Source organism: Ochlerotatus camptorhynchus, unplaced genomic scaffold, assembly GCF_037179485.1.
Source record: "Ochlerotatus camptorhynchus isolate MF236.1 unplaced genomic scaffold, CSIRO-AGI_Acam_v1.1 ptg000401l, whole genome shotgun sequence".
Classification (NCBI taxonomy): domain Eukaryota; kingdom Metazoa; phylum Arthropoda; class Insecta; order Diptera; family Culicidae; genus Ochlerotatus; species Ochlerotatus camptorhynchus.
In genome coordinates this window covers 1,231,076-1,257,784 of record NW_027040887.1, presented here as the reverse complement: position 1 = coordinate 1,257,784, position 26,709 = coordinate 1,231,076, and the positions used below count along the sequence as shown (strand labels likewise).

The 26,709-nt window shown below is 39.6% G+C and overlaps 1 protein-coding gene across 2 annotated transcripts in view; it reads left to right on the top strand.

Annotated features, from left to right (window-relative positions):
- Nucleotides 1-2,456, top strand: part of rdgC (retinal degeneration C) — a 215,609-nt gene extending 213,153 nt beyond the window's left edge. Inside the window, exons 11-12 of one of the 2 annotated variants that reach the window (XM_065233385.1) lie at nucleotides 16-358; nucleotides 440-2,456. In XM_065233385.1, coding sequence (XP_065089457.1) covers nucleotides 16-358; nucleotides 440-624 — 528 coding nt within the window. In that variant the 3' untranslated portion in view covers nucleotides 625-2,456. Of the gene's footprint in view, nucleotides 1-15 lie in introns of both variants that reach the window. The other variant, XM_065233383.1, reaches the window with a different exon arrangement.
- The last annotated feature ends 24,253 nt before the right edge of the window (nucleotides 2,457-26,709 follow it).

The following is a 26,709-nucleotide window of genomic DNA, read 5'->3' as shown; positions in this document are numbered from 1 at the left end:
AATCGTGTTTCGTAGAAATGCGCCCAGAATGGAACGATGTCGGTGGCGGAATCGCTTTACAAGAACAAAAGCAGCCTGGAAGCGATTTTCCGAATTTTGGACAAGGACAACAGCGGGCAGATTTCGCTGGAAGAGTTTGGCGAAGCGTGTGATCTGCTGGAGAAGCACTTTCCACACAACACGCACGAACAGCTGCTGGATATGTGTCGGATGATGGACATCAACAAGGACGGGTTGGTTGACTTGAATGAGTTCTTGGAAACGTTCCGGTTGTGCGAGAATGCCAAGGAACAACTGCTGGAGCATCTGCAGGAGACGGCGCTGGCCAAGGAGGCAAATGGCGAACAGACCGATAAGGGTAAGAAGAATGGGGATGCCAAGCGTAAGGGGAATAAGAAGAGAAGTAGTGGTAAAAAGATTCTTGATTCTTCTAAAATAGCTGAAGATTCGGAAGATTATGAAGATTATGAGGCGAATGAGGAGAATAAGGAGCAGAAGAAGTGTAGGGCAGCTGCGGCAGCGGCAGCAGCTTCAGCGAGTTCAGCGGCATCGGCGGCCAGTGCCAATGGTATGGTAACTAGTGTTAGTGCCAATAGCAATGGGAACGTGGCAGAGGGAACCTAGGGAAGCTTGATGGCAGTAGCGGTGGCCGATCCGAGGGGCTTGGTGGTGGAGTAAGGGGAGCGAAGCTGAATATTATGTGCTCACTGGTATCAATTTTGAAGTTCACAGATGCGTGAAATCGAATCTCCCAAATTATCACCAAAGTTCCACCCCCATCGTCCAACTTTCCCACCCCACATTGCCCACATTTTCAGCTAATGTAATTTATTATTTAGAAATCACTTTCCCGCCCTCGCGTTTTTTCCACCAACTGGGACAATATTGCGCTGAGCTGCCGCCATCAAACTTCCCGTTCACTGCGACAACCATTATCTACCCATTCGCAAGATAAGAATCGCAAGGAAATTCCATTTTCCTTCCACTCTAGAGCTTCCTTCTTTCAAGCGATCTCCCAAAGCATAATAGTGAAAATATTATTACACGCTGCCTTGTGACGCACGATGACTATAATTGGCTTTTCGACAATTCCAGCGATGGCCACTCGTCGGTTCTAATTTTGCTAATTAATTGAATCTAGCGTTTATTCGTTTGATATTGTTTCACTTCTTATGTTCTCGAGCCGTAAGAACTAGACCTTATTGAAGTTTATTGCCAGATTCTGAGCAACTTGCTCGCTTGGTTTCTTTTCAATATCAAATTACAAATTTAATTTCATTTAGAAGGAAAATGTGATGAAACGTTACCCTCTCCATTCGATTAGGTCGAAGTCACAGATTCAAGATGAGATGACTCGTAAGAGGGCGGAACATTTTGAAACGAAGAAAATACCGGGATCAATGACTGTTTCAGATTGTTCAAATATCTTCTTCCCAGTTTGATAACACAACTAATCACAAAGAACAGAAGCAGAGCAATATCATATTACGAATCATAAGAAAATTTATATAACCTTACAAAATGTTGATAGCATCCATTTTAAACGCAAATTACCTAATACGAATCAATGAAACCAAAGAAATTTGTTCGCCAGGCGACAAGCAAAATATAATCGAAATTCAGCTTTAACTTATAAAAACAAATGTAGTCTTGAAAAGATCACCAAACAAATCCCATACAGAGACGTTTTAAACATGTTAAAAAATTATGAAAACCGATAAACAAATTCAAACATCATCTACGTGTACCAAGCAAACCGATGGTTTCCCGAAGCAAACCTACAAAGAAGAAGAAAAAAAAACTGTTTTTGATGTAAAATTTAACTGAGATCCACTTATTGCTAAGCAAATCAAGGCCAATTTCTATACCACTATTTGTATATCAAAAAAAAATCACCCCTTTCCTTCCTCTCGTGCACCCTCGTTTTCAATCTCTTTGTCAAATCCTGCTATCGTAAAAATTAAGAAACCCATTAAAATGAATGTTTGTTATTCGACAACAAAACAAATAAAGTCACATAAATTGCCAAAGTAATCGTAAACATTTAGCTAAATCGTGAAACTATGTCAAAAGAACCAAAAGTATGAAATACTCACCGTTTGATGTTTGCCGTTGAACGAAACGAAAATCATTAAAAAAAAACACATTTAAAGATATTGTTTCTCTCTTGAGTTACGTCACACACACACCCATAAATTAAATCGTTAAGTATTGTTGTTAAGCCTGATTGAATAAAAGACTTTAAAGCGATCGCTGCTAGGGATGCTGAGACTAGTGAAAAATTAAAATTATCAATCTGTTGTACATAACCTATATAGTTTAATGCTTCTTCGAAAGAGTTTTTGTTGAATGGGTGAGCGAGCGTTTGTTTTTGCTGGATATTTTTCCATTGCCGATATTGTGAGATTACATAAAGACAAGATTCGTTAACCATGCGCTTTAAATGCAGAAAATAAGGAACGATGCTGCGAAGGCAGATCAACCAAGAAGCATGATTTTTACGTAGGATGGCGAACGTTTTCTATTGATATAATGATAATGAATAAAAAATTTCCTATTTAGTGTTTTTCGATCTTTGAATATATTATACATACTAGAAAAGTAAACATACAAGAACATAAACAACCTAAAAGCAACTGTCATCGTTTTGTGAAAGATGTTAAGAAATAAATAAAAAAGACATAAAAATTTAACAAAAAATTGTCATTATGTGAAATTTATGCATACGTCTTCAATCATTCGAAAGCCTCTCAGTTTTCATGTTTCAAATCTTCGAAATATGTGTCATATACACGCTAAGATGCACATTAGAGTGTTTCAAAATAGGTCAAATCTGGGATTTCAAACGCTACCCTCTGTAATGGTAGTTTGGGGGGTCAGAAACACCCTGCCAAAATTTGAAGTCATTTGGTTCACGGGAACCCCTCACTCAAACGGCTTGAAATTTGTATGGGGAAAATCGACAAAATGTATGGGGGAGCTAGCCACTTTCACATTCGCGACTCTAGGTGGTGCTGTAGTGGGTCGATTTTCTTCGTGTACAAAATGTAGCACCTTTGGAGTATTGGGAACATCTTGGCTGAAGACCGGATGTGAATCCGAGTTACCCCCGAAAAGTTATTAGCGTTTCAAACGAACACCACCTGCTTTACTTCTGGCGAGGGCCTAACGCGCTTGTGCAGTTTTTATTTTTACGAACAGGTATACGAATAGCAATGTTTGCATAGGTATAACTTTTTTGTTTAACCATGAAATTGGTTGAAATTTACACAGTGAGTAGAAAAATGTTCGAAATTATGGTCTACTAAAAATTGGAACAGATTGGCCAAGTGGTTCGGTTTTATTCCGGGTTTCCGAGAGGCCATCGGGGGGAGAAAAGGTACCAGTCGTCTACAACAAGGTGGTGCTGAAAATCCACAGCAACAGGCATCTATGGGTAGTGCTGATTAATATTTTAACAAAATCAACCCATAACCTGGTTCTAAATACTGAGCGTCCACCGGAAGGCCTTCCGATGACCCGGATCAACCTTAATCTGGATTATTATGTATTTTTTTTTTATTAAAGCAGGCCTTGATTATTCTCTGCAACTATATGAAATGTAGTAGATTAATGTTTTAGATATATAAGCGTTTCAATGGCTTCAAGTGGTCACCAGATGACCTACCGGAAGATCCAGAACATCCGTAAAATTGATTGCTGTGTAAATTTGATCAAAGTAGGCCTTGTAAAATGTAGTAAAACGATGCTGTACCCACGATTCAGACTACGAAATATCCATCATCTTAGAGCAACCGTAACGGTCGTTGTCATTTGCGCGACTATTTTAACAGCGCACAGTGCTCTTATTTTAGTTTAGTCACTCTTCTCCACACCGGTCGCTGCTATCGCGGTTATCAATTTACTCGCCGTAGTCCGTACCGGTAGTGAGCATTTTGACATTTCTACGAATAGCAACCTTTCTCTCGCGCAGTCAAACTTTCATAGCGAATCAAAACAAACATTGTGTAGTACTAGAAGTTTGACTAGAATGGGGTACGTTAATCGATTTGCTTGGGGCTAATAGCAAATATTATAAATTAACAATATGGTTCACTTCCAGAATTCCCATATACAGGGTGTTTGGTTCCGGGTTTTACATATTTTCAGCGTAGATAGGGCTCCTAAAGTTATGAAAAAATTCCCATGAAACATAGGGTCGGAAATGACGGCTAAGTGAGTTATTCAACATTTATGTTTTTTTTTTGTATTGCCAACTTCGGTTAGCTATATTTTTTTAATCTTAATGTGGTTTTCTGATTTCAACATACCAAATGAAAGATTGAAGTCTAAGCTATCAGTGCTCTTTGAAAAAGAACTTGATTAAAGTTAATTATCATACATTAAAATTGAAAAGTATGTTGAAAGTACCAAAAAAACTGGTAAAATTTCATACATTTTGGTGTTTTTAAGTTGAAAATTTTCATTTCTGTTTATTTAGTTGTTCTACAAAACATTTTCCATGCAGTTCCCTAGATTTGTGCCTTTGGTAGTAACCTTGTAGGCTTTATGGTTTCTTCGTAATTATTGATTTAAAACAGCCATAAAAACTTGTGACGTTTTCTTAAAGTGTGCTATAGTCACCCTATTCATTCGTACGTTCGGCTGTTGCAGTGGACTACGCACATGAAAATTTGGTAGAATTTTATTTTAAATGTTTAGCTACATTCTTAACTTTTGAATACCGCACATCTCCTGCGCCGAAAGAAAACATAACTGCGGAGATGTTTCGCGGTATCGAATATTGCTCAGTCTCAGCAGAAAACACAACGAGAGACACCGAATCGGCGAATTCTGAGAGCGGAAGGGAGAAAAGTAGGTACACACAAAATCACGGCCTCCCTGTTCGGTAATTTTGACGTAGGACTACGTCTTTGATTTCTATATGGGGGTACACTTTGTGAAAACTGAAAATGGAACATGTAACAAATTAAGAAAGATTTTGAACGTTAATAACTTAGCTGCCCCTGGTTCAATTTAAATAATTTTATCACCAATCGATCAGAAATATGGCTACGTATCGATAACAATGCTTTCGAATGTTGATTTTCAACAAGAAACTATTGAAAAATTGGTAAATGTCTAGCATTGTCCAAAAGCGTCGAATTAACTAACAAATCCACCAATTACCTACATGCATATGCTGCTTCCCCAGCACAGTCGTCAGAGAGTAGTAAGTAGACGAAACAAGCCGAAGTGGCATTCGCCTTCGATCCTCGGGGGCGTGCGAATAGGGAGGATGGAATCGCGTAATATTTTGCACACTCGCCGTGTACGCAAAAGGAAAAGAGCCAGTGTCGCTACTTGATAGCAAACTACTCATAATGGGAGGAGTCTTTGTAGCTTTTATATCACTTGGTTGCACATAATTCTGTTTTAACCTGAAAAGATATAAAAGAGCGCTGCTGTATGGCATTAGCTCCACCAGATTAGCCAAGCCGGTTGCCGTCAACGACCTGAGTTCGGACCACCAACCGGTGCTGACCGAGCTGGGCTACAACGTGGCCCCTGCACCGTGCCAGCGGAAGGACTACCATCGAGTCAACTGGGTCCAGTTTCGACGCGTGGTCGACCGCCACATCGACGACAACCCACCGCTCGACACAGTGGAGGACATCGACCGGGCCCTGGAGGGTCTCCATCAAGCCATATCCGTGGCTGACGAAGAGTGCGTTCGACGAGTTCCTGTGAGGGGTAAGTTTCAAGCAATTGATTCCCACACCAAACTCTTGATTCGGCTCAGAAATGTTCGTAGACGCCAGTTTCAGCGGACTGGGGATCTGCAGCGTAAATACGAAATGGTCGATCTGAATCGGCAGATCGCTTCCAGAATGGTCTCAATCCGGAACGAGAGTTTCGGGCGGCTCGTTCAGAACCTGGACGACCGTTCCAGACCATTCTGGAAGGTTGCCAAGGTGCTGAAGTCTCACCCCAAGCCCATTCCACCACTTAGAGTCAATGACGAACGGCTTATCACCAACGAAGAGAAGGCCAATGCGATTGGGGAGCACATTGCCCAGTCGCATTTGCTTGGCTCTAAAATCCCAAGTCCACTCGAGAACCAGGTTGCGCAGTGCGTCCTGACGTTAGATGCCTCCCCTTGTGCCGTCCCTCCAGAAGAACGGATTACAGAGGAACAAATTTGCTCAGCGCTGAAATACAGTAAGAACATGAAGGCTCCCGGGTTTGACGGAATATTCAACCTAGCGTTGAAAAATCTCAGCCCGAGGGTGCACTCGCTGCTAGCTGCCACCTTCAACAGATGCTTGGAGCTGCACTACTTTCCAAGCATCTGGAAGGTGGCAAAAATCATCCCGATCCGCAAACCTGGGAAAGACCCTTCACTACCGTCAAGCTACAGACCGATTAGCCTGCTCTCAGCGCTGAGCAAGCTGTTCGAAAAATTGATCCTCAGCCGACTAAACAAGTTTGTGGAGGAACATGACATTCTTCTTCCGGAACAGTTCGGGTTCCGTAAGGGGCATTCCACCAATCATCAGCTAGTGCGGGTGATGAATAACATCCGGAGTAACAAAGCTGTATCCAAGTCCACAGCCATGGCCTTGTTAGACGTCGAAAAGGCGTTTGACAATGTCTGGCACGACGGACTTATATACAAGCTTTGTAACTCCAACTTTCCACCATACCTTGTGAAAATCACCCGTAACTATCTCCAGCAAAGGTCGTTCAGGGTGTCGTTGAATAGTTCCCTTTCGGGACAATTTCCGATCCCAGCAGGTGTTCCGCAAGGGAGTCTGCTGGGACCACTGCTTTACAGCATCTACACGTCGGACATCCCTCCTCTAGGAGACGGTTGCGTGTTCTTTCTGTTTGCAGATGACACCGCGATAGCCGTCAAGGGTAGGATGCCTCGTGAAATTACGAACAAGCTCCAACGATGCCTTGACACCTTTACTGATTATGCCACCACGTGGAAAATCAAAATCAACGCCTCGAAAACCCAAGCGATCATGTTCCTTCACAGACAATCATTAAAACTTAAACCGTCTCCCTCCTGTACCGTAATAATGGATGGTACAAGGGTCGAGTGGTCCACTGATGTTACTTATCTCGGGATGTTGTTCGATGAGAAGCTCCTGTTCCGCTCGCACATAGAGAAAACCCTAGTTAAGTGCTCCGCCTTGGTTAGGTGTTTGTATCCGCTCATTTGCCGCAGATCCCGCCTCTCAAGGCAAAACAAACTGGCTGTTTACAAACAGATCATAGCCCCCGCGATCTTATATGCCGCCCCGGTGTGGGAATCGTGCGCTCAGACCCACAGGAACAAAATCCAGGTTGCACAGAATAGAGTGTTGAGGATGATCCTAGATCGTCCATTCGACACAAGAATAGCAGACCTCCATCAAGAGGCAGAAATTCCCAAAGTAGATTCCAAAATTGATGATATGACAACTAAATTTATTCAAAAATGCAATCTTTCTGAACATGCTTTAATAAGCAATTTGTACATAGTAGGTTAAGTGTATATAGTAGAGTAGGTTTTAAGCTGTAAATAGTAGTATTAAGTAGTTTCTCTTCAAATTCTAAAAACAAAACAAACCAATCCCACCAAGGTGGTCGACCGTGTACTAAGTCTAGGACTAATTCTGTAAAACAAATTTTGAATTTTGCCCATACCTAAAGATGAAGAAAGCAATTGAATCACTTAGTAAAAAATTTATATGGTAATCGTCCAAGTTAAACTAAAATAAAGATCATTTAAACTAAAATGGCATTAGCTCATTTTCGCTTCAGACGGCGTGGTGAACAGCAACAGCAGTAGTGGTGGCTAGTCCACTCCTTCACACCTAACAAGCAACAATTGACTGGTCGTGGCAAAGGAGGAAAAGGTCTAGTAAAGGAGGCGCCAAGCGTCATCGCAAAGTTCTTCGAGATAACCGCCATCGGTCGTCTGGCTCGCCGTGGTGGTATCAAACGTATCTCCGGTCTGATCTACGAGGTGTGCTCAAGGTGTTCCTGGAAAATGAGGTCCGTGATACACTAAACACGCCAAGCGTAAGTGGCTATGGATGTCCTCTTCAATAAAACGGTCCTTTTCAGGGCCATCAAACTTACATCAGTAAAGAGTTGGAATAGAATTTATCTGTGCTTGTTTGTCCATATTCAGAACCACAAGCCCCCAACGACCACACAATGCTCTCCAGAGTTGTAATCTTGTAACCAAACTTGGAAGCAGGGGTGCAAGTGATTTTGATTGATTCTCTTAATCAACTTTCCCTTTGAAAAAAAAAATACTACAAATTTGGTACGACTACAATTCAAAAACGGAAAGAGTTGAGATAATAGATAATTGATCAATAAAAGAACTAAATGCTCTTCACATTTGTTCCGTCCACTAGCGGTCCTACGTCAAGCTTCCGTTCGTGCCCCTAGGCACAGACCCTTCTACTTTTTTACTGGGTTTTTGAACAGCTGAAAAAGTCAGTAAACTTAAAAAATTGTAAAAAATTGTATAAAAGTGATTTTTTCTTGAAATTTATACAGACTGTGTTCTTATTACATTTATTTGATGATAAAAATAAAATATGTTAAAATTGTTCGTTGCATTACGTGTGACCGTTATTTTCAGTTTACTGACTTTTTCAGCTGTTTGAAAACCCAGTAAAAAATTACTGACCCCAGTAAAATAATCTCTGTGAGTAGTGGTAATTGGCAAATCAAAGTTGCGACTCGTGCAGAATAGACGAACTATGAAAGTGATGATGGTTTCAAAATTTTCCACGAAGAGGTATACGAGTGCAATCTTAAAATGGTTTTATTTTGAAAATGGAGCATTGTATTTAAATCTGGTTGTTGCTACAGTTGTAGAAAAGCAAAAATCTATGCATACACCTAAAAATCTGTAAAGAAATTATTTTTTCTATATTATATATTAGACCTGTTCATTTTAAACGAAATGTTCGGATTGTAACGGGTCAACCGTGATTACTGTTCGTCATGTTAATTTGTACTTCTGTGTAAATTTTCAGCAAAATCAGTGTTGATTTAGAGGTGCTTCTAGTTAATTTTATGTTTTCAAGGTAATTTACGGCTTATAATATTTGTATCTCGAGACTGAAACAACGAAAGCTGCTGTAACAACTTTCATAGCAAAGTTTAATGTGTCATGTATCAACTTTGTAACCAAAGGTTGACTATTCGAAGTGATTTTATTGAAGTTTGACTTAGTTTCATGCTCGAAGATATCTTAAAATGTGAAGAATTTTAAAGTATTTGTTCTACGAATTTTCCACCCATATGATATATAAAAATATCCAGCGGCGCCGGTGGTGTAGTGGTAAGCGTGATTACCTCTCACCCCAGCAGGCCTGGGTTCAATCCCAGTCGGCGCGCCGGGATGTTCTGAGGCATAACATCTCTGATCACGCCTTCCTTCGGATGGGAAGTAAAGCCGTTGGTCCCCGGTTCATGAGTTGATGGGTCGATAGGTAGGGTCCAGGTGTGGGAGCTGCCTTCCTGGCGTCGGTAGCATTGGTGCTCAGCACGGAAAACAAGATCGACGGAAAACAAACCAAAGGAAAAAAAAAAAGATATAAAAATGTGTAGTGTACGGCATAATGTTCCTCATATTGTTCTAAAAGTTTCGTTCCAACATAGTTTTCGTGTATATTTCATAGATTGAGAGATAAAAATCAGAAAAGAGGCCGTTTAGCTTAAATTCACAAGACAACAGAACCAATAAAAGTCAATTAGATTGACAGAACATAGTTGCATTGCTTTTCAATGACGACCGATGACTGTTTCATTGATATATGATTTTTTCATAAATATGAATCCTCAGTAGACGTGTTTTTTTTTTATCAAAGACAAGTGTCACTCGAGCCATTCAAAATTTTCGTTATTTTATAAATTGCTGTTATGGTTCGAGTGACACTTGCCTTTGATAAAAAAAACACGTCTACTGAGGATTCATATTTATGAAAAAATCATATATCAATGAAACAGTCATCGGTCGTCATTGAAAAGCAATGCAACTATGTTCTGTCAATCTAATTGACTTTTATTGGTTCTGTTGTCTTGTGAATTTAAGCTAAACGGCCTCTTTTCTGATTTTTATCTCTCAATCTATGAAATATACACGAAAACTATGTTGGAACGAAACTTCTAGAACAATATGAGGAACATTATGCCGTACACTACACATTTTTATATCATATGGGTGGAAAATTCGTAGAACAAATACTTTAAAATTCTTCACATTTTAAGATATCTTCGAGCATGAAACTAAGTGAAAATTCAATAAAATCACTTCGAATAGTCAACCTTTGACCACAAAGTTGGTAGATAACACATTAAGCTTTGCTATGAAAGTTGTTACAGCAGCTTTCGTTGTTTCAGTCTCGAGATATAAATATTATAAGCCGTAAATTACCTTGAAAACATAAAATTAACTAGAAGCACCTCTAAATCAACACCGATTTTGCTGAAAATTTGCACAAAAATTCAAATTAACATGACGAACAGTAATCACGGTTGACCCGTTACATTCCGAACATTTCGTTTAAAATGAACAGGTCTATTATATATCTATTGAGTAGTCCTTAAGTTTTCTACTAACGTAGCATTAACCAGATTTAAATAAAATACTCCATTTGCAAAATAAAGGCATTTTAAGATTGAACTCGTATACCTCACCGTGTAAAATTTTGAAACCATCACTTTCATAGTTCATCTATTCTCCACGAGTGCCAGCTTTGATTTGCCAATAAGTCGATGTCCTTTTTATTTCATAGCACTCGCAGCCCAGCTGCGGTGCTGTTTTGATGAAGGAGTGTGGAGCTCCGCTGCTTCTGAATGCACACTTAGATTTTTTTTACAGGAGTTAGTATTTTTACTGGATTTTTGGATTACTGACTCGGTTAAAATTCAAATAACTGTTATTCGTAAAGATTGGATAAAATCGAATTTTATCCATTCTTTACGAATTTTTTTTATTTTTCATCATTACACGGGGTTAACAGAAGTTAGTATGTAAATTTTCGTAGCACATTTTCTCAACTTTGAATTTTTCACAGATTTTTTAAATTTTACCGAAGAGTTCCGCAATTCAAAAACTCGGTAAAAATTACTGACTCGATAAGTGTGTACGGTTGGTGAAGAGGCTAGCATGTGGAGGGTATTCTCAGGCTAGTGAATGCCACCCTTCTTTCTTTCTTTGTTCTTCTTCGCATTTCAAGCTTATTGCATATCGCATAGCGTTGTAGATGCACTCCCACAGTTATTAATTGAGAGCTTTCGATGCCTGTACCATTTTTGTATTGGTATAATTGTGTGGCAAGTCCGGCGAGAAAGGTGACTAAAAACATTCGTGGCCTTATTATTTAAGCGTGTAATCAATTCATACGCTTAGTCAAATAAAAGGTGTGGCAAACAGTATTAGCTTTCTCATGCATTTTACACGCCTACCCTGACGTCATGACATTGTGCTGCGTTCAGACTATAGTTGATATTAATAACGTAATATAATATGATATCAAAAGTGCCTCAATAACGTGATATCTGCTTTAGTTTGAATGTACAATAAGCTTAGAGGTAATCCAAACAAATAAAAGAAAATGCAGATTATATCTGCCATCCCTCTTTACATACCACGTTGGCAACTGATAGGAGGAAAACTTTCAACACGCTTATAATCGTTAACCCAATTTTGGGCAATACACTCACAAAATTTCACACGTTTGATCGAAGTGTTTAAACACTTGAATTTCTAAATGCACAATCACATTTACTTTAAGTGTATTTCACCTTGGTTCAATGTGTTATACACGTTAATTTATAGTGTTTCAAACTTTGAAATGTTGAAAATCTTTCACTATCTATTCAAGTGTATTGCACATTGAATCACGCTACTGTTCAAAACAGATGGATTTAAAGTGTTTTGCATTTCAATACGATGTGAATTGCTTGCTCAGAAAGGTAAACATCGATAACAAGAGTTGTGACTTTATGCTATCAACCTGCCTCATATATGAGAACAACCGTGGCACAGTGGGATCGAACGAAGATTCCGGCAGCAGCACACCCCAACAGTCCATGATCGAATCCCAAATCAGACCCATTAAAAATACATGTGAAAGCTCTGGCCTCTGGCAGTTTTGTTTATATATTTGTCGATTCATTTTTAGAGTCGGTAAAGTAGAATTCGATAAAGGAGAATATTGTAGAATATTGAACTATGGTGTGCAAAGCTATTGATATCACCATATGAGGCACATAGAATCCAAGTGTGTAACAATTCAAATCCATAGTGTTCAGGCATGGTTCATGGCATAAGATTCACACATGAAATGGATGTGTTTCACAATATGCGTAAAATTAAGTGTGAGACACATGATGATGACGTGTGGAATTTTTTGAGTGTAGATTTACAAACACGGTAAGAAAAAAAACACTCAAAAACACTTGAGTTTAAAAAACTCAAAAACAAAAAAAAAAACAAAAATGAATTCGATTTTAAGCTAAAAGTACTCAACCGTCATGTTTTCACCATTGTGAAATTTTAACTTATTTTTGCATGAAAATCATAGCAACCTGCGCTGCCTTCGATACTATAATTTTTGTGTGCTTCATCGCCTTCGTTCGTGCTCCATTATTGGCGTTGACGGCACCGTCGAAAAATGGTCTCTTCTACGAATGATTGACAGTTTCTTATGGGATTTTTCGGTGAAGTGAAAGGATAGTACCATAGATCACACATGATTTTTTGCAATGTGATAAACAAATGATATATATGTGTCGTGACATGTATGACGTGTATGTGACATACTATTCATTTGACTCATTAATTTCATGTGTACTTCTGAGTGGATTTTGTTTATGTGTGGACACATGAAAATCATGTGGAATTTTAAATGGATATTCGCCAATAAAAATGTGTCGAATTTTATGAGTGTAGGTCCCGAAGAAATGTGCTCAACTTTTTGGCTAAGCTCTGGTACTATCTTCGGTCCCAAGCTCATCGATGCACCCCTCGAAACATGGAAAATCCACGAACCCCTCATTTTATCTGTCAAACTTTCATAGCGAATCAAAACCAACATAGTGTAGTACTAGAATTTCAACTAGAATGGGGTAAGTTAGTCGATTTGCTTGGGACCAATAGACTAGTCAAGTAGTGAGCCAATTTCAAATCGATAGTTTCGTATTGATTTTGATAGTACCATAGAGGTAACTCTAAGACCAGTAGATCCCGAAAAAATGTGCTCAAGTTTTTGGCTCAGTTCTGGTACTATCTTTGATCCCAAGCTAATCGAAGCACCCCTCGAAACATAGGAAAATCCACGAACCCCTCATTTTATCTGTCAAACTTCCATACAGAATCAAAACAAACATAGTGTAGCACTAGAATTTCGACTAGAATAGGGTACGTTAATCGATTTGCTTGGGACCAATAGGCTATTCAAGTAGTGAATCAATTAAAAATCACTATGGCCTAAACGCAATGTGGGCGGAAGCGGAACGGAAATGGAAAGTTTGACAATTGTCACAAATGACATCAAGATACCTAACCGAAGTCGATTTGGTTCTAACTAGTTTTCAACCCGACAAGTAGGCTTACTCAGATCGGGCTTTTCCGCTGCCGCTGTCATTGCACTTGGGCCTTTAGCTTCCACAGGTTGATAGTACGAAGTCCCCCATGTTTCACGCACAGTCTGAAGTTTACTTATGGATTTTAACATAGAAGTAAATAGCTACAGAGTCGCTGTTAACGCCAATTGCATTCAATTGATGGTTAGGTAGTTTTCACTCAGTGGATTATTGATGAGGATTTCTCAAAATTTGGTTTACATAATTTATTTAATTTTACCTACTGTGTTACCTGACTTATAACGAATATACGTTGTATACGAGTACCCCGAATACAACGTATAGTTTGTCTAATTTTACATTGCAAATGCTATGCAAAATTAGACGAGTCATACGTTGTATTCGGGGTACTCGTATATAGCGTATATTCGTTATAAGTTAGGTAACACTGTAGCCTCATGGAAGCCACATGATGAGTGAAAGTGAACTCAATTTTTAACTAACTTTAAAGTGCCCATTATTGGGTAAAAAAACGAGATAGAGTTTCCACCGCGCAGATGGAGTCAATTCCAGCGTGGATTAGTGGAGCGTCAACGTAAATGAAGTAATTGTTGCCGTTGAAAATCAGATGGGGCGCCACATCAACGTTAGCATCGACATTCCAGGCAACATACTTCATCAATTCAGTGCCAACATTTCAAAGGGGCGTAATTGCTTTTGTAAACAATGACTTTAGCCGTCAATTTCCCGCGAATGAAATCTTACCTCTCCAAAATTACAATGCTAGCTGGTAGAGGAAACATTCTTCTACCTGCTGGTGTCATTATTTTTTATGAGTAAGCTTTTATTCGCAAGAAATCGACGGCTAAAGCCATTGTTTACAAATGCAATTACGCCCCTTTGAAAAGTTGGCACTGAATTGTTCTTGTGAAGCTGTTTCAGCATACTGCAAAAAAATGAACGTCTTTTTAACAACAGCAAAATCTAGCGTAATGGATTACCGTGATACATCGAATTATCGGAGCCGCTACCCTAATAAAAAATTACCATAAACGAACGATAACCCAAATGTGTGAACTATACCACAAATGGTTTGGATGATACCCAGAACACGTCGTTAAGCAAATTAACCATAACATTTTTATTAGGGTAGTTCTGCTTCGATGTCTGTAGACTCCTCCAAGAAAGATTTTCACAAGGGGGCAACCCCGGCGTAGTGGTTAACATCTTTACCTCTCACGCCAAAGTCACGAGTTCAAATCTCACCCCCGGACAAGTCACGAATGACCCAAGAGTGTTAAAGTGAGTATAATAAAAAAAAAAAAAAAGATTTTCTCATATTTATCACTTTTTGTACTTTTAAAAACAAAGGCACTCGGCAAGGCACACCAAGTATGCCAGCAACGTTACGGTACAAGAAAGATATTTTTAACCCAATAATGGGTAAAAATGTATCCATTTTTGATCCCTGAACAGGCATCGGGAATGCGTGAAAAAGTACCCACTATTTGAAATTTTCATTTTTTGACAGCTCCATACACTACCACAAAATGGGTACTTTTTCACCGATTAATGGGTACTCACCAGTTACAGTGTATGCCAATGAGTAAAAGCTAATCACTGTCTGAGTGAGTTTCGTTTTCAGTGCATGCTATCCAAAGTGAAGATGCAAACCATAACGCCACTTCCAACACAGCCGTTGGAAATTAACCATTATTGGTTTACATTTAATCATTTCCTTAAGAGAAAGGGCTAGTCACCATCCAGTCAAAGTTTTAAGCTGTGTTCCATTTCAGTGTCAACATTTCAAAGGGGCGTAATTGCTTTTGTAAACAATGACTTTAGCCGTCAATTTCTCGCGAATGATATCTTACCTCTCCAAAATTACAATGCTAGCTGGTAGAGGAAACATTCCTCTACCTGGTGGTGTTATTCTTTTTCATGAGTGAGCTTTTATTTGCGAGAAATCTATGGCTAAAGCCATTGTTTACAAATGCAATTACGCCCCTTTGAAATGTTGGCACTGATTTAGTGATTTTTTCCTTAAATTTGACATTTCGAAAATAAATTAATATGTTTGAAAATCCCTCTGTTGTTGATCGGCTGATTTTCGAGAACGTGTCTGTCAATATTGATTTCTTGTATGTCAGAAATAAGTTTGTTATTTTGGCAGGTTGATTTGAAAATTATCCATCTGACAAATTCAAGTGAAAATTCACCAAATGGAACACAGCCTTCATTAATTTACATTTTTTCAATCATTATTGGTTGAAAACCAATGCAATAATGATTAACAGATGAATAATGCCTCTTTCCCTACAATAATTATCAACACTTAACCATTAATAGATAGTTTTCAATAGCCGTGCTACTGACGTGAACACTGAAAACGAATCTACCTCAGAGAGGGAGTCAGTTTTACTCATTCGTATTGTGAAATTTCTTAAAGCATAGCGTCAAAAATATTACTCAGTCTAGAGGCAGTATCAATTGGGTTCTTTAAGGGTATTGAGGTAAATGCATATTCGTAATCTGCATTAAAAATGGAACCCAAACCCAAAATTTCATCAATGTTGGTACAGTGGAACTATTTTAAATAAGTACGATTACATTTGCAAAAATCACCTTATTAGCACCCCTCGGTGTCACTTTATATGAGAGCGAGCTGTCAGTTTGTTAGTTTAGTGTCAAACAGTGAAGTTATTATTTTGCTTTAAATCTTGATTTAAAAATCGAGATGTAAGTGTGTGAGTTCGAAAAAAATATCGCTGTGCTCCGAAAACGAAGCTCTTTCAGATGATGTATAAAAAACGATACATTTTTCAAAATTAAAGAACCCAATTGACTCAGAAAATCCAATCTTTACTTTTCTCATTTTCGGGAATTTTTTCCTGGAAAAAACATGAGACAAATTTACTCATCGCTGAGTTCCTGCAGTTTTTCGATTTATGAGTAAGCTGAACTCAAATTACGGTTTATCTCATTGGCATATTAGAGAAGTTTCTCTTGGAAAAGCTTAGAAAATTTTACTCAAAGACCCACGTTTTTGCGAATTTGAGTAGAATTATTTTACAGTGTAAGGCGTTTGGTTAGTGAAGATACAAACCAGTGAGTTGTTTGAAATGTTTCAACGCAAGGTAAGGTGCACGGTCGAGGAGAGTAACTCAAAATTAGGTTTTTTTTTCTAACTATTTCGTTTATTACTAGGCTCAGTCGTGTGTGATACATTGCGGAACCAAACATCCGTTATTGTTTAATCAACGTTTTAAACAGCAGTAAATCTAGGTTAGTATTGGGTACCAATTACTCCTGGCAAACTCGAAGTTGATAACAATTTCGATTTAAAGGAGGTAGGTAGGAAACAGGTTTCTGAAACCGCCTGGGGAGGGGAAAGTAGCACAGAAACAGGTAGATATGCTCAAAATTATGTTGTTTTTCACTCAAAATTTTCCACGCTTTTCCTCAAAGATCTGCTTGAATATGAGCAAAATCAACGAAAATTTTACACAGTCTAGAAGCAGCCTAAATGGACTAATATGCATCCTCGGGGCAAAACGACTTTTTGGCGTTTAAAATTCCCTTTGTACCTCTTTTTCGAGGAACTGTTAAGGAACATTGTTTATTCAATACCTGCACTAGCAATGCACAGTGGTCCAGAATGCAGATTTAGATGGAAGGACATGTTTTGAGCCTGAAATTTGAACTGAGCTTTTTTTTTGTTGGAATATCGAGTTCCAAGTTTTACGGTATAGCCACGAAAATAATACTGGTCACCGGATACCGGAGATATTCCGGAGGGCTTCCGCACAAAACTTGGTCATAATCTTTAGCAGTGATCTTTCCTTTCATGGCAATGTTTGGTCCAACTGAGTGCCACGATATGGCACTCCATACTATAACTGAGCCATACAATCGCTAGCGAGTGCTGGCGAACATCTCCAGAGCTGACGTCGACAGTCATTTTATTCATTAAAGAGTTGTTGTTGTGCTCTTGCTACACCTTGCATTAATTCAAGAGAGAGACTTTTATTGGTCTACAACCAGAGTCTAAAGACCTAACCTCCCCATCCACTGCTAGTAGTTAATGGTCCATTTCAAGACTTCAGATAATTCGAGCTGATGAACGACATTGTGAAGTGAAAATACAATTTTTCTTTTACATGTTATCCTAGGGCATCTGCTGGTTCCAGAATGAGCTCCACAATGACATTGTTTTGTGCAAAAATTTGATTGCAGCCTACTACAAGAAACCCCCGGGGGATGCCAATGACTCCGGAAATGTTTCCCTTTAAGTCTATAGAAAGGATATTCATTAGGGTGTCCCAAAATTTCTGGGGGCTCAACCTCCAAATGATAGCTAAGGGTGTTGTGTTACAAACAAACTTTTGTATGGCGGCAACTCTGGGAAATGTTGTCTAGAGGTCACCCCGAAGAGATTTTTTTAAAAAGTTCATTTTTCATAGCTATTATCCAATAAATATTTTTATTTCTTTAAATTTCAATGACATCTCACCCTTTTATATTTTTCACAGATTTTCAAGGGTCAAAACTATAAGAGAAAAAATGTTACGGCATGTTCTGTGTCCAATGTTAGTTACAATTTTTCAAATTCTCTAAAATTATGTTTTTTGATTAATTTTTTTTCATCAAAAGTGGGTATCAAACATTGCGCTATTATCATTCAAATGCAGCAAATCAAACTATCATTGAAATCGGTAAATACAAATCACCTACTTTGTTGCAAATCAATTGATAACATTTTTTTCGAAGTTTCTAGAATTCAACTGGAGGATATATAAGCAGAGAGGGGTCACACAAATCATTAGTTTCCATTTGATTGCCGTAGCAAGCAGAACCAAAAAAGAAAATCATGTCACCAAAAACCAAGCTCAAGTCGGATCTCATCACCGGTATTGCGAGGAAGCATTTGCCCAGAAACCGTTTGTCGTCGGAGTTGCACATCATCAGGTACTTTCGATTCAAGCATGAAACCCAACAACTTTCAATCGGACAAAGCATTCAAGTTGTGGCTACCGAAGCTGTGGAGATTTGGAATCAAGCCTGAATTTCACACCAGCTCAAGCGGAACGTTGTTAGGAGGGTTGTCAAACTCGTTGTGACATGGCAACGCCAAAGTAAGGCCTTCAAGAAGAAAATCAGAGCTATTGCCAGCTTTGAAGAGGTGTAGGATGCGGTTGAGTTACTTCTTCAACATAAGCGTGAACCACCTCGGTGAAGAGCTACGAAACGATACTGTCCGTGCAGAATTCTGGAGCCAGCAGGTGACTAACAAATTTTCGGTTGAGTTTCCGAAAAGCTTCTCAAGCAGTGTACCGGTAGCCAAAACTTGAATGCTTTTTCCGATTGAAAGTTGTTGGGTTTCATGCTTGAATTGAAAGTACCTGATGACGGCCAACTCCGACGGCAAACGGTTAACTGGGCAAATGCTTACTCGCAATACCGGTGATGAGATCCGACTTAAGCTTGGTTTTTAGTGACATGATTTTCTTTTTTGGTTCAGCTTGCTACGGCAATCAAATGAAACTAATGAATTGTGTGATCCCTCTCCGCTCATATAGCCTCCTATTGAATTCTAGAAACTTCGAAACAAATGTTATCAAGTGATTTCCAACAAAGTAGGTGATTTGTATTTATCGATTTCAATGATAGTTTGATTTGCTGGTGGACATACTGCAAGTATTGAAATTCTGAACTTTTATTTCCACAGTAAATCACGAATAAGTTTTTAACGGTTAAAAATGAAGTTAAAGTGTCTTGGGCAAAGTTGTTGCTTATAAAATTTACCATATTTCTGTTGCATTTGAATGATAATATCGCAATGTTTGATACCCACTTTTGATGATTGAATGCAATGATGTACAACAAAAAACATCATTTTAGAGAATTTGAAAAATTGTAACTAACAAATTGGACACAGAACATGCCGTAGCAATTTTTTCTCTTATAGTTTTGACCCTTGGAAATCTGTGAAAAATATAAAAGGGTGAGATTTCACTGAAATTTAAAGAAATAAAAATATTTATTGGATAATAGCTATGAAAAAAGGGAATTTTTTTCAAAAATCTCGTCGGGCGACCTCCAAACAACATTTCCTAGAGTTGCCGCCATACAAAAGTTTGTTTGTAACACAACACCCTTAGCTATCATTTGGAGGTTGAGCCCCCAGATTTCCAGACATATTCCAATTTTGGGACACCCTAAGATTCATGAAAATCCATGAAGAAAGAGCTGCCGCACGGCATGTGTTTGAGTAAAAACGCAATTTTGCTCTGCTACAGGTTCCCCCGGGGGTATCCAGTGGTTGCGACAGCGGCCAATGCGGTCAATGATTCACTTAAAGTCTATGGAAAGCATATTGATGAAAATCCATGAAGAAAAAGCTGTCGCACGGCATGTTTTTGAGTAAAAATGCAATTGACCCCTGCTACAAGTTCCCTCGGGGGTATCCCGTGATTCCAAGGCTAATGTGGTCACTGATCCATTTGAAGTTTAATGAATGCCATTCATGAAAAACTATGAAGAATGAGCTGTCGCACGGCATGTTTTGGTGTAAAAATGCAATTGTCCCCTGCTCCAGGTTCCCCCGGGGGCATACCGGAAGTTCCGAGAGTAGTCAATGTGATCAATGATGCATTTAAAGTTTATCGAAAGTCTATTGACGAGAAACCATGCAGAAAGAGCTGTCGCACGGTATGTTTTGAGTGATTAAATGATCTTCCCGCATTCAGAACCCTCCACCAGAACCGATTCCAGGGAAATGGCCATATCTCGGTTGAGTATCAGCCGATTTAAGTTCTTGGCACATGATTCGCTTTAGAAATGGTTCCTTTTTTGTATTTACTAAAAGTGTATATTTTTAACCAGCATCATATATAAAATCTCATCAATTAGCAACTTAGACAAGACTTCCGAAAACCCAGAATATCTCCGGTATCCGGTGACCAGTATTATTTTCGTGGCTACAACGTAAAACGATATTAGTTTTCCAGTCAAATGCTTTTAAAATCGGAAAATATTTGACGAAGTTACAACACTCCAAAATTGACCAAAAATTTGCCTATCCTAGTTATTTTGAGTAACCCCTGTATGTATGTTACACTCACAACTTTTACTGCGTACGTAACTAAACAATTTATTTCTAAATGATATCAATCATCACACTAAATAACTATTATAAGTAAAATGTCATAACAATATAGCTTATGTTACATAATATCACAGACAAACAGACATTACACATTGAATATTTCTCACTGTAAAGGGTGATACGGTCAAAATTTGGTCAAGGGAAAACGCGTGTAAATCGGTGAAATCGTTTATTTAAAAAATCAAATTAAATTTCTTTTTCAAGTTCAATTAGTATAAAATTCAGGAAAAATATTCAGTTAGGCTTCCGCTTTTCCAAATCCGAATTGCCGGGCCTTACGCTTGACCCCTGCCATCAGAAAGCCAGTTTGCCTTGAACTGCTGCTCGCCCTTAGCAGTTTTTTTGGTCTTCTTTAGGTTCCGCTTGACAATAGCCCAGTATTTCTCAATTGGGCGGAGCTCTGGCGTGTTGGGAGGGTTCTTGTCCTTGGGAACCACCTGCACGTTGTTGGCGGCGTACCACTCCATGGCCTTTTTACCGTAATGGCAAGATGCCAAATCCGGCCAAAACAGTACGGAACAACCGTGTTTCTTCAGGAAAGGCAGCAGACGTTTATTCAAACACTCTTTCACGTAAAATTCTTGGTTGACAGTCCCGGAAGCTATGAAAATGCTGCTTTTCAAGCCACAGGTACAGATGGCTTGCCAAACCAGATATTTCTTTGCGAACTTTGACAGTTTCATGTGCTTGAAAACATCTGCTACCTTTCCCCTTCCTTTTGTCGTATAAAACTCCTGTCCCGGAAGCTGCTTGTAGTCGGCTTTGACGTAGGTTTCGTCGTCCATTACCACGCAGTCAAACTTCGTCAGCATCGTCGTGTACAGCCTCCGGGATCGCGCTTTGGCCGTCGTATTTTGTTTATCATCGCAATTTGGAGTCACTACCTTCTTGTAAGTCGATAGTCCGGCTCGTTTTTTGGCTCGATGCACGGTTGTAGACGATACACCCAGCTTATTTGCGGCATCTCGGAGAGAGAGGTTAGGGTTTCGCTTGAAACTACCGGCAACTCTCTTTGTCGTCTCAGCGGCTTCCGGTTTTCGATTTCCCCCCGATCCAGACTTCCTGACTGTCGACAAACGTTCCCCAAACACTTTAATTACATTTGTAACGGTTGATTTGGCAACTTTTAGCGATTTTGCCAACTTTGCGTGCGAGTAGCTCGGATTTTCGCGATGCGCGAGCAAAATTTTGATACGCTGCTCTTCTTGCTTGGACGGCATTTTGACAACTGAAGAGTGAATTCCAAAATCAAAATAAGAGCAACATTCTACACACACATACCTTCAAAATGAGGGGTGTTCAGGTTTTTTAAATGCAAAATTGAAAGAAATACGTCAAGTTGATATTGACCAAATTTTGACCGTATCACCCTTTAAAACATCTTCGCTAAAACATTACCGCCATCTGTTGAGTACACTGTGGTCCACAGTACGCTGAACAGATGGCGGTAGTGTGTAAATGTCAAACGCAAGAGACTTTACTATGCGCGCCACAGGTGGCGGTACTACACACTTAGTTTTTTCTACCGAGCTTGCCTGTGCAAATCTCGGCTAAAATTAGTTTCACTGAGATCTCAGCAAAATTGACATTTGATTACTGAGTCTCGGATAATGCTTAGCTGAATCTCAGCAAACAAATGAAATGCTTGCTGAGATCTCAGTAAAACTTTTTTTGCCGAGATTTGCACAGTCGAACTCGATAGAAAAAACTTAGTGTGTACCAACTACGATACTAATATTAAATTTAGACTGAACTTGGCGTTAACATGCACCTACTTTCCTATGATCCGATATATTTGAAACATTTTTGTGCCATTTTGAAAAATGAATCGATTCAAAAGATCGATTCAAAAAGATCGATTCAACATGATTGATTAAATCGGTGAATCGATTATTTAAAAAAAAATGAATCAATTCACTAAGATCGATTATTGCTTCAAGATCGCCAAATGATAGACAGTACTACCAGATTGCAGATTACGGGATGATCCGAATACCTGTTCGCTTGTTTTTACCAAAGGTAATGAACTGCACACAATGTAAGCGACTAGGCCACACTGCGGCTTTCGTTGGTAACAAGCCACGCTGTGATCAATGTGAGGAGAAACATACGGAGGGCTCTTGTCGGGCCTCCCCAAAATGTCCGTATTGTTTGGAAATTCCGCATGCTCTCGCTGATTGTCTAAAGTACAAACAGCAGCGAGAAAAAAATCCAGCGGTCTTTGAAGGCTCGCGCGCAGCTCAATCTTCCCGAGTTCCCCCGCGTAGTAATTCCTTCCGACTAGGAAGTAACGGTAATGTTCCGAAAGCCCCTCCACCGGGTTTCAAGCTATTTGATAGGGACTTTCCGTGGCGTCCAGCTTCTTCAAAGTCTCCGGATATTCCAGTTCCACAGCCAGCGCAACATGCAGCCATGTGCACGTTTTCTGGAATTGTAGATGGCATTCTCGAAATATTGAATATGTCTGACTCCATGAGGAACATTTTTGTATTGATAATTCCAATGTTGAATACTCTTTTGAAGCAGCTAGCTTCTAAATGACCATTGCTTTCGTCGATCATCAACTTTGACGTTTACATTTACTAACGTTTGAGAGTGTGGCAGAGCTTTGTGTGTTCGTGTTTAAATTTTAGACTCTGTTCTGCCATCGTTGTCCCTTCCCAAGCCTCTCTTTTTATGTTTTGTTACAGTTTTAAACAACCACCAGTCATCACGAGAGAGATCAAGAGCACTTTCCCATCACCGCACTGCATCTCCCATGGTAAAATCGTCGAAAAACAGCCATTAAACGGCGGTGGAGATAAATATATCTATCACATCCTTGTGTACCTTTTCCTCGATCCATTCCCTACCTGTTAATAGATTGTAGCCCGTAGCCTCGATGTAACGGTTAAAGGGTTACGAGGCCAGAACTATACACAACTCAGTCCACTTATGCGCCAAGCAAGCCAATTAATCTGCTTGCATGTGGACCAGCAAGTTCCTTCCCGGCGAGACTCCTCAAGGCGAGTCTTCTTAGTATATTAGTCGAATCCCGACCCACTCGCTTCGCAATTCACCGTTCAAATCGCACCAACGAAAAATAACCAATGAGGGGAAAATATCAACGAAACCGAACAAAGCTAGTGATCCACCTCTATCTTTCCCTTTCGGTGTGTTTATGGTGGTGCTACCTGCACTAATTAGTTAAGTTCTGCGTATGTAGGTTTGCAAATTTATTCCGGTAAAAAAAAATTAATCTTAATCGAAGGTTAAAAAAAACACAATTCTTCCTTTTTTCTCTCTCGAGGTCTCGCTCTCTACCACTATCTCTTTCTCTAACCCGTGGTCGACCACTTCAATCTTTGCGAACTATTTTTGCTAGTTTTTTTTTAATTTTGTTTGTTGAGATCCCTTGCGAACGTTCTTTGCATATATGTATCGATATAAAGGAAGGATCTGACCTGTATGCAAATGGTGATGGGTCCTTTCACACAAGAAGACTCCTTGCGCCACCGACGGTGAAAGGTACTGTCGTCCTAAGCGGCGAGTCCACAGAACAGGCGACCGTGCGTGGCTGCAGTATCGACACTTGCTTGCAGCGGCGGGATAGCAGAGGCACCAATGCTGTCGGTCTGTGAAGAAGGTTTGTGTCTGTGGTAACCGACCGTTGAACTTCACACCGATTTTTCTTCGGGGTGCGTAATTGTAGTACCGATGGCACCACCTCACTCCGCTTCCCTTCGAGACCGAAAGAGAATCAGTTCGGCAGTTGGCTTCCGAAACGTCCTCGTAAGGTAGGGATGACCTTCGGATGGCCCTAAGGTACGTGCGGTTCGAATACTGGCGCGACGACGAGGGCAAGCCTACAAGCCGCCGGGCTTCGGATTCGTCCCTAGGAATAGCGTGGCTGTCGCTACTCCCTACGCCCTATGGTGACACCTTCACTTGAAGGAAGGTTATGTCCTTCAAGGATAAACGGAGAAATAAACGTTCGCATTACAATTTTTGGCTTGACCTGCTGAATTGACCATCCTCTACCATTTGTGAGGAATATATATTTACCTTAGTCTCGAGGGAATATTGCACGTGCTGTATATCCGTACGGCACAGTTTATTTTAGTGTAGATCAATTGTGGCGGTTTTACTATAATTTAATTTGGTTTAGACTAACTAATAGAATTAAACTTTCGGGTTTACTCACAATTGCCGATTAACACTAACGCGCAGGGCCTATTTTTTTTAATTATTATTTCCACTTAATCTTCTCACTAAAAGAATGAAAAAAACTAGTAATAAGGTATAATAGTTCTACTAGGGCTATAAACTCACATTAACTTTTTTTAATCTACTATCTATGCACTATCGTTTTATATTTTTTTTAACTTTTGTTCTTTAGCGTCTGAACAGTACACCGATCGAACGAGAAGAGGCAGATCAACGTCCCGAGGTATCGCATTACCCTCCAAGCTAACCCGACGCGTTTTCCCATTTCTTTTGTTCCATGTAGAACAATATAGAAGTTCATATCAGTTGGTCCTCGAACTGATATGGCTATAGGTTCATTTTTAGGTGATGAGAAGAAAACAAACAAATATACTGAGCGAGCGAGTGATCTGTTTTCAAATTTTGGTGATTTAATCTCCCACCACCAGGGGCGCTCAGATAACTAGAAAAGTGCACGAATAACCCTTGCTGATCCCATGCTCAAATTTTATATTTTGCCTGAATTGAGGCAAGTGAAGTAACTTATATATACTTATGGCCTAGTATTTCTTGTAACATCGTTACATCGAGTAAGACACCTCTTGTACTAAATCTTTCGCATTTGAGCCTTGTTAAATAAATGAATTTACAAAAAAAAAAAAAACGGTTGAAACTCTCCGACATAGGAAACTTTCCTAGATTTCTGACTAAGAAAATTCCAGCTACAAAATTCCGACCTCAGGGGAATTTAGAATCCCAAAATTGAAGAAATATTCAAGATTCTGTGACCACATCTGTTACGTATTTTGGGATCTCCGAAGTAGAGACGACAACCACGAATACCTTTTAAAAACTTTTATTGTCTGGTTTAATAGTCGAACCGACTAAAATGAATAAAACGATTACCGACAAAAAGGCGATACTATCTTTTAGTTTTTACATTTGATAACGGAACGGCAGTGTTGTCAGAATGAATATAGTTCGATCGTAACTAATTTTACATGCACAACATTTCTTCCCTCCTTTCGAATTGAAACGTCTACGGTGAGTACATATTTGCGGGGAGGGCGACGTTCTCTTGTCGAACGACGCACTATGAAGGGAGAAGAATTTGCATCTTGATGAACTGGGCTACCAGATGGCGTATGAAACTCTGGGGTAACTGGTTTGGCAGGAGCACCTCGAAGATTCCTTGGATTCAGCGGAGTTGATGGTGCTCTCGGAACTGTAACACCATTATCGGAGAACTGAACAGTTACACGTCGTGGCACATCCTGCTGGCTTGACTTCTTTTCTGCTTCGGGTGCTTCAACCATGAGATGACCGTTTGCACCGAGCCTCGAACGAATTTGATCGATGTGACGCTTGAACCGTTTTCCAGCGTAGTCGATTTCGTAGTGGAGATCTCCTAGTCGATCTGCAATTACACCAGGAATCCACGTGTCCATACGGGAATTACCGGAAAGAAAATAGATAGGTTGACCCGAGCTGAATTCACGAAAAGTTCGGTCAAAATTGGTTTGCTGCTTTGTCGTGACCCTCAGGTGAACATCTTCAGGCTTGAGGAGATCTAAACGCGTTCTGAGGTTTCGCCCAAGGAACAATTTGGACGGTGATTCTCCGGTGGTTGCATGTGGAGCTAAACGATACTTCTGTAAGAAAACGTTCAGGTTTGAATGCAACGTCGACGCTGTGGTTCCCATTGCCTTCAGTGCATCCTTCGTCGTCTGAACGTAACGTTCGGCCTGACCATTCGTTGCGGGGTGGTA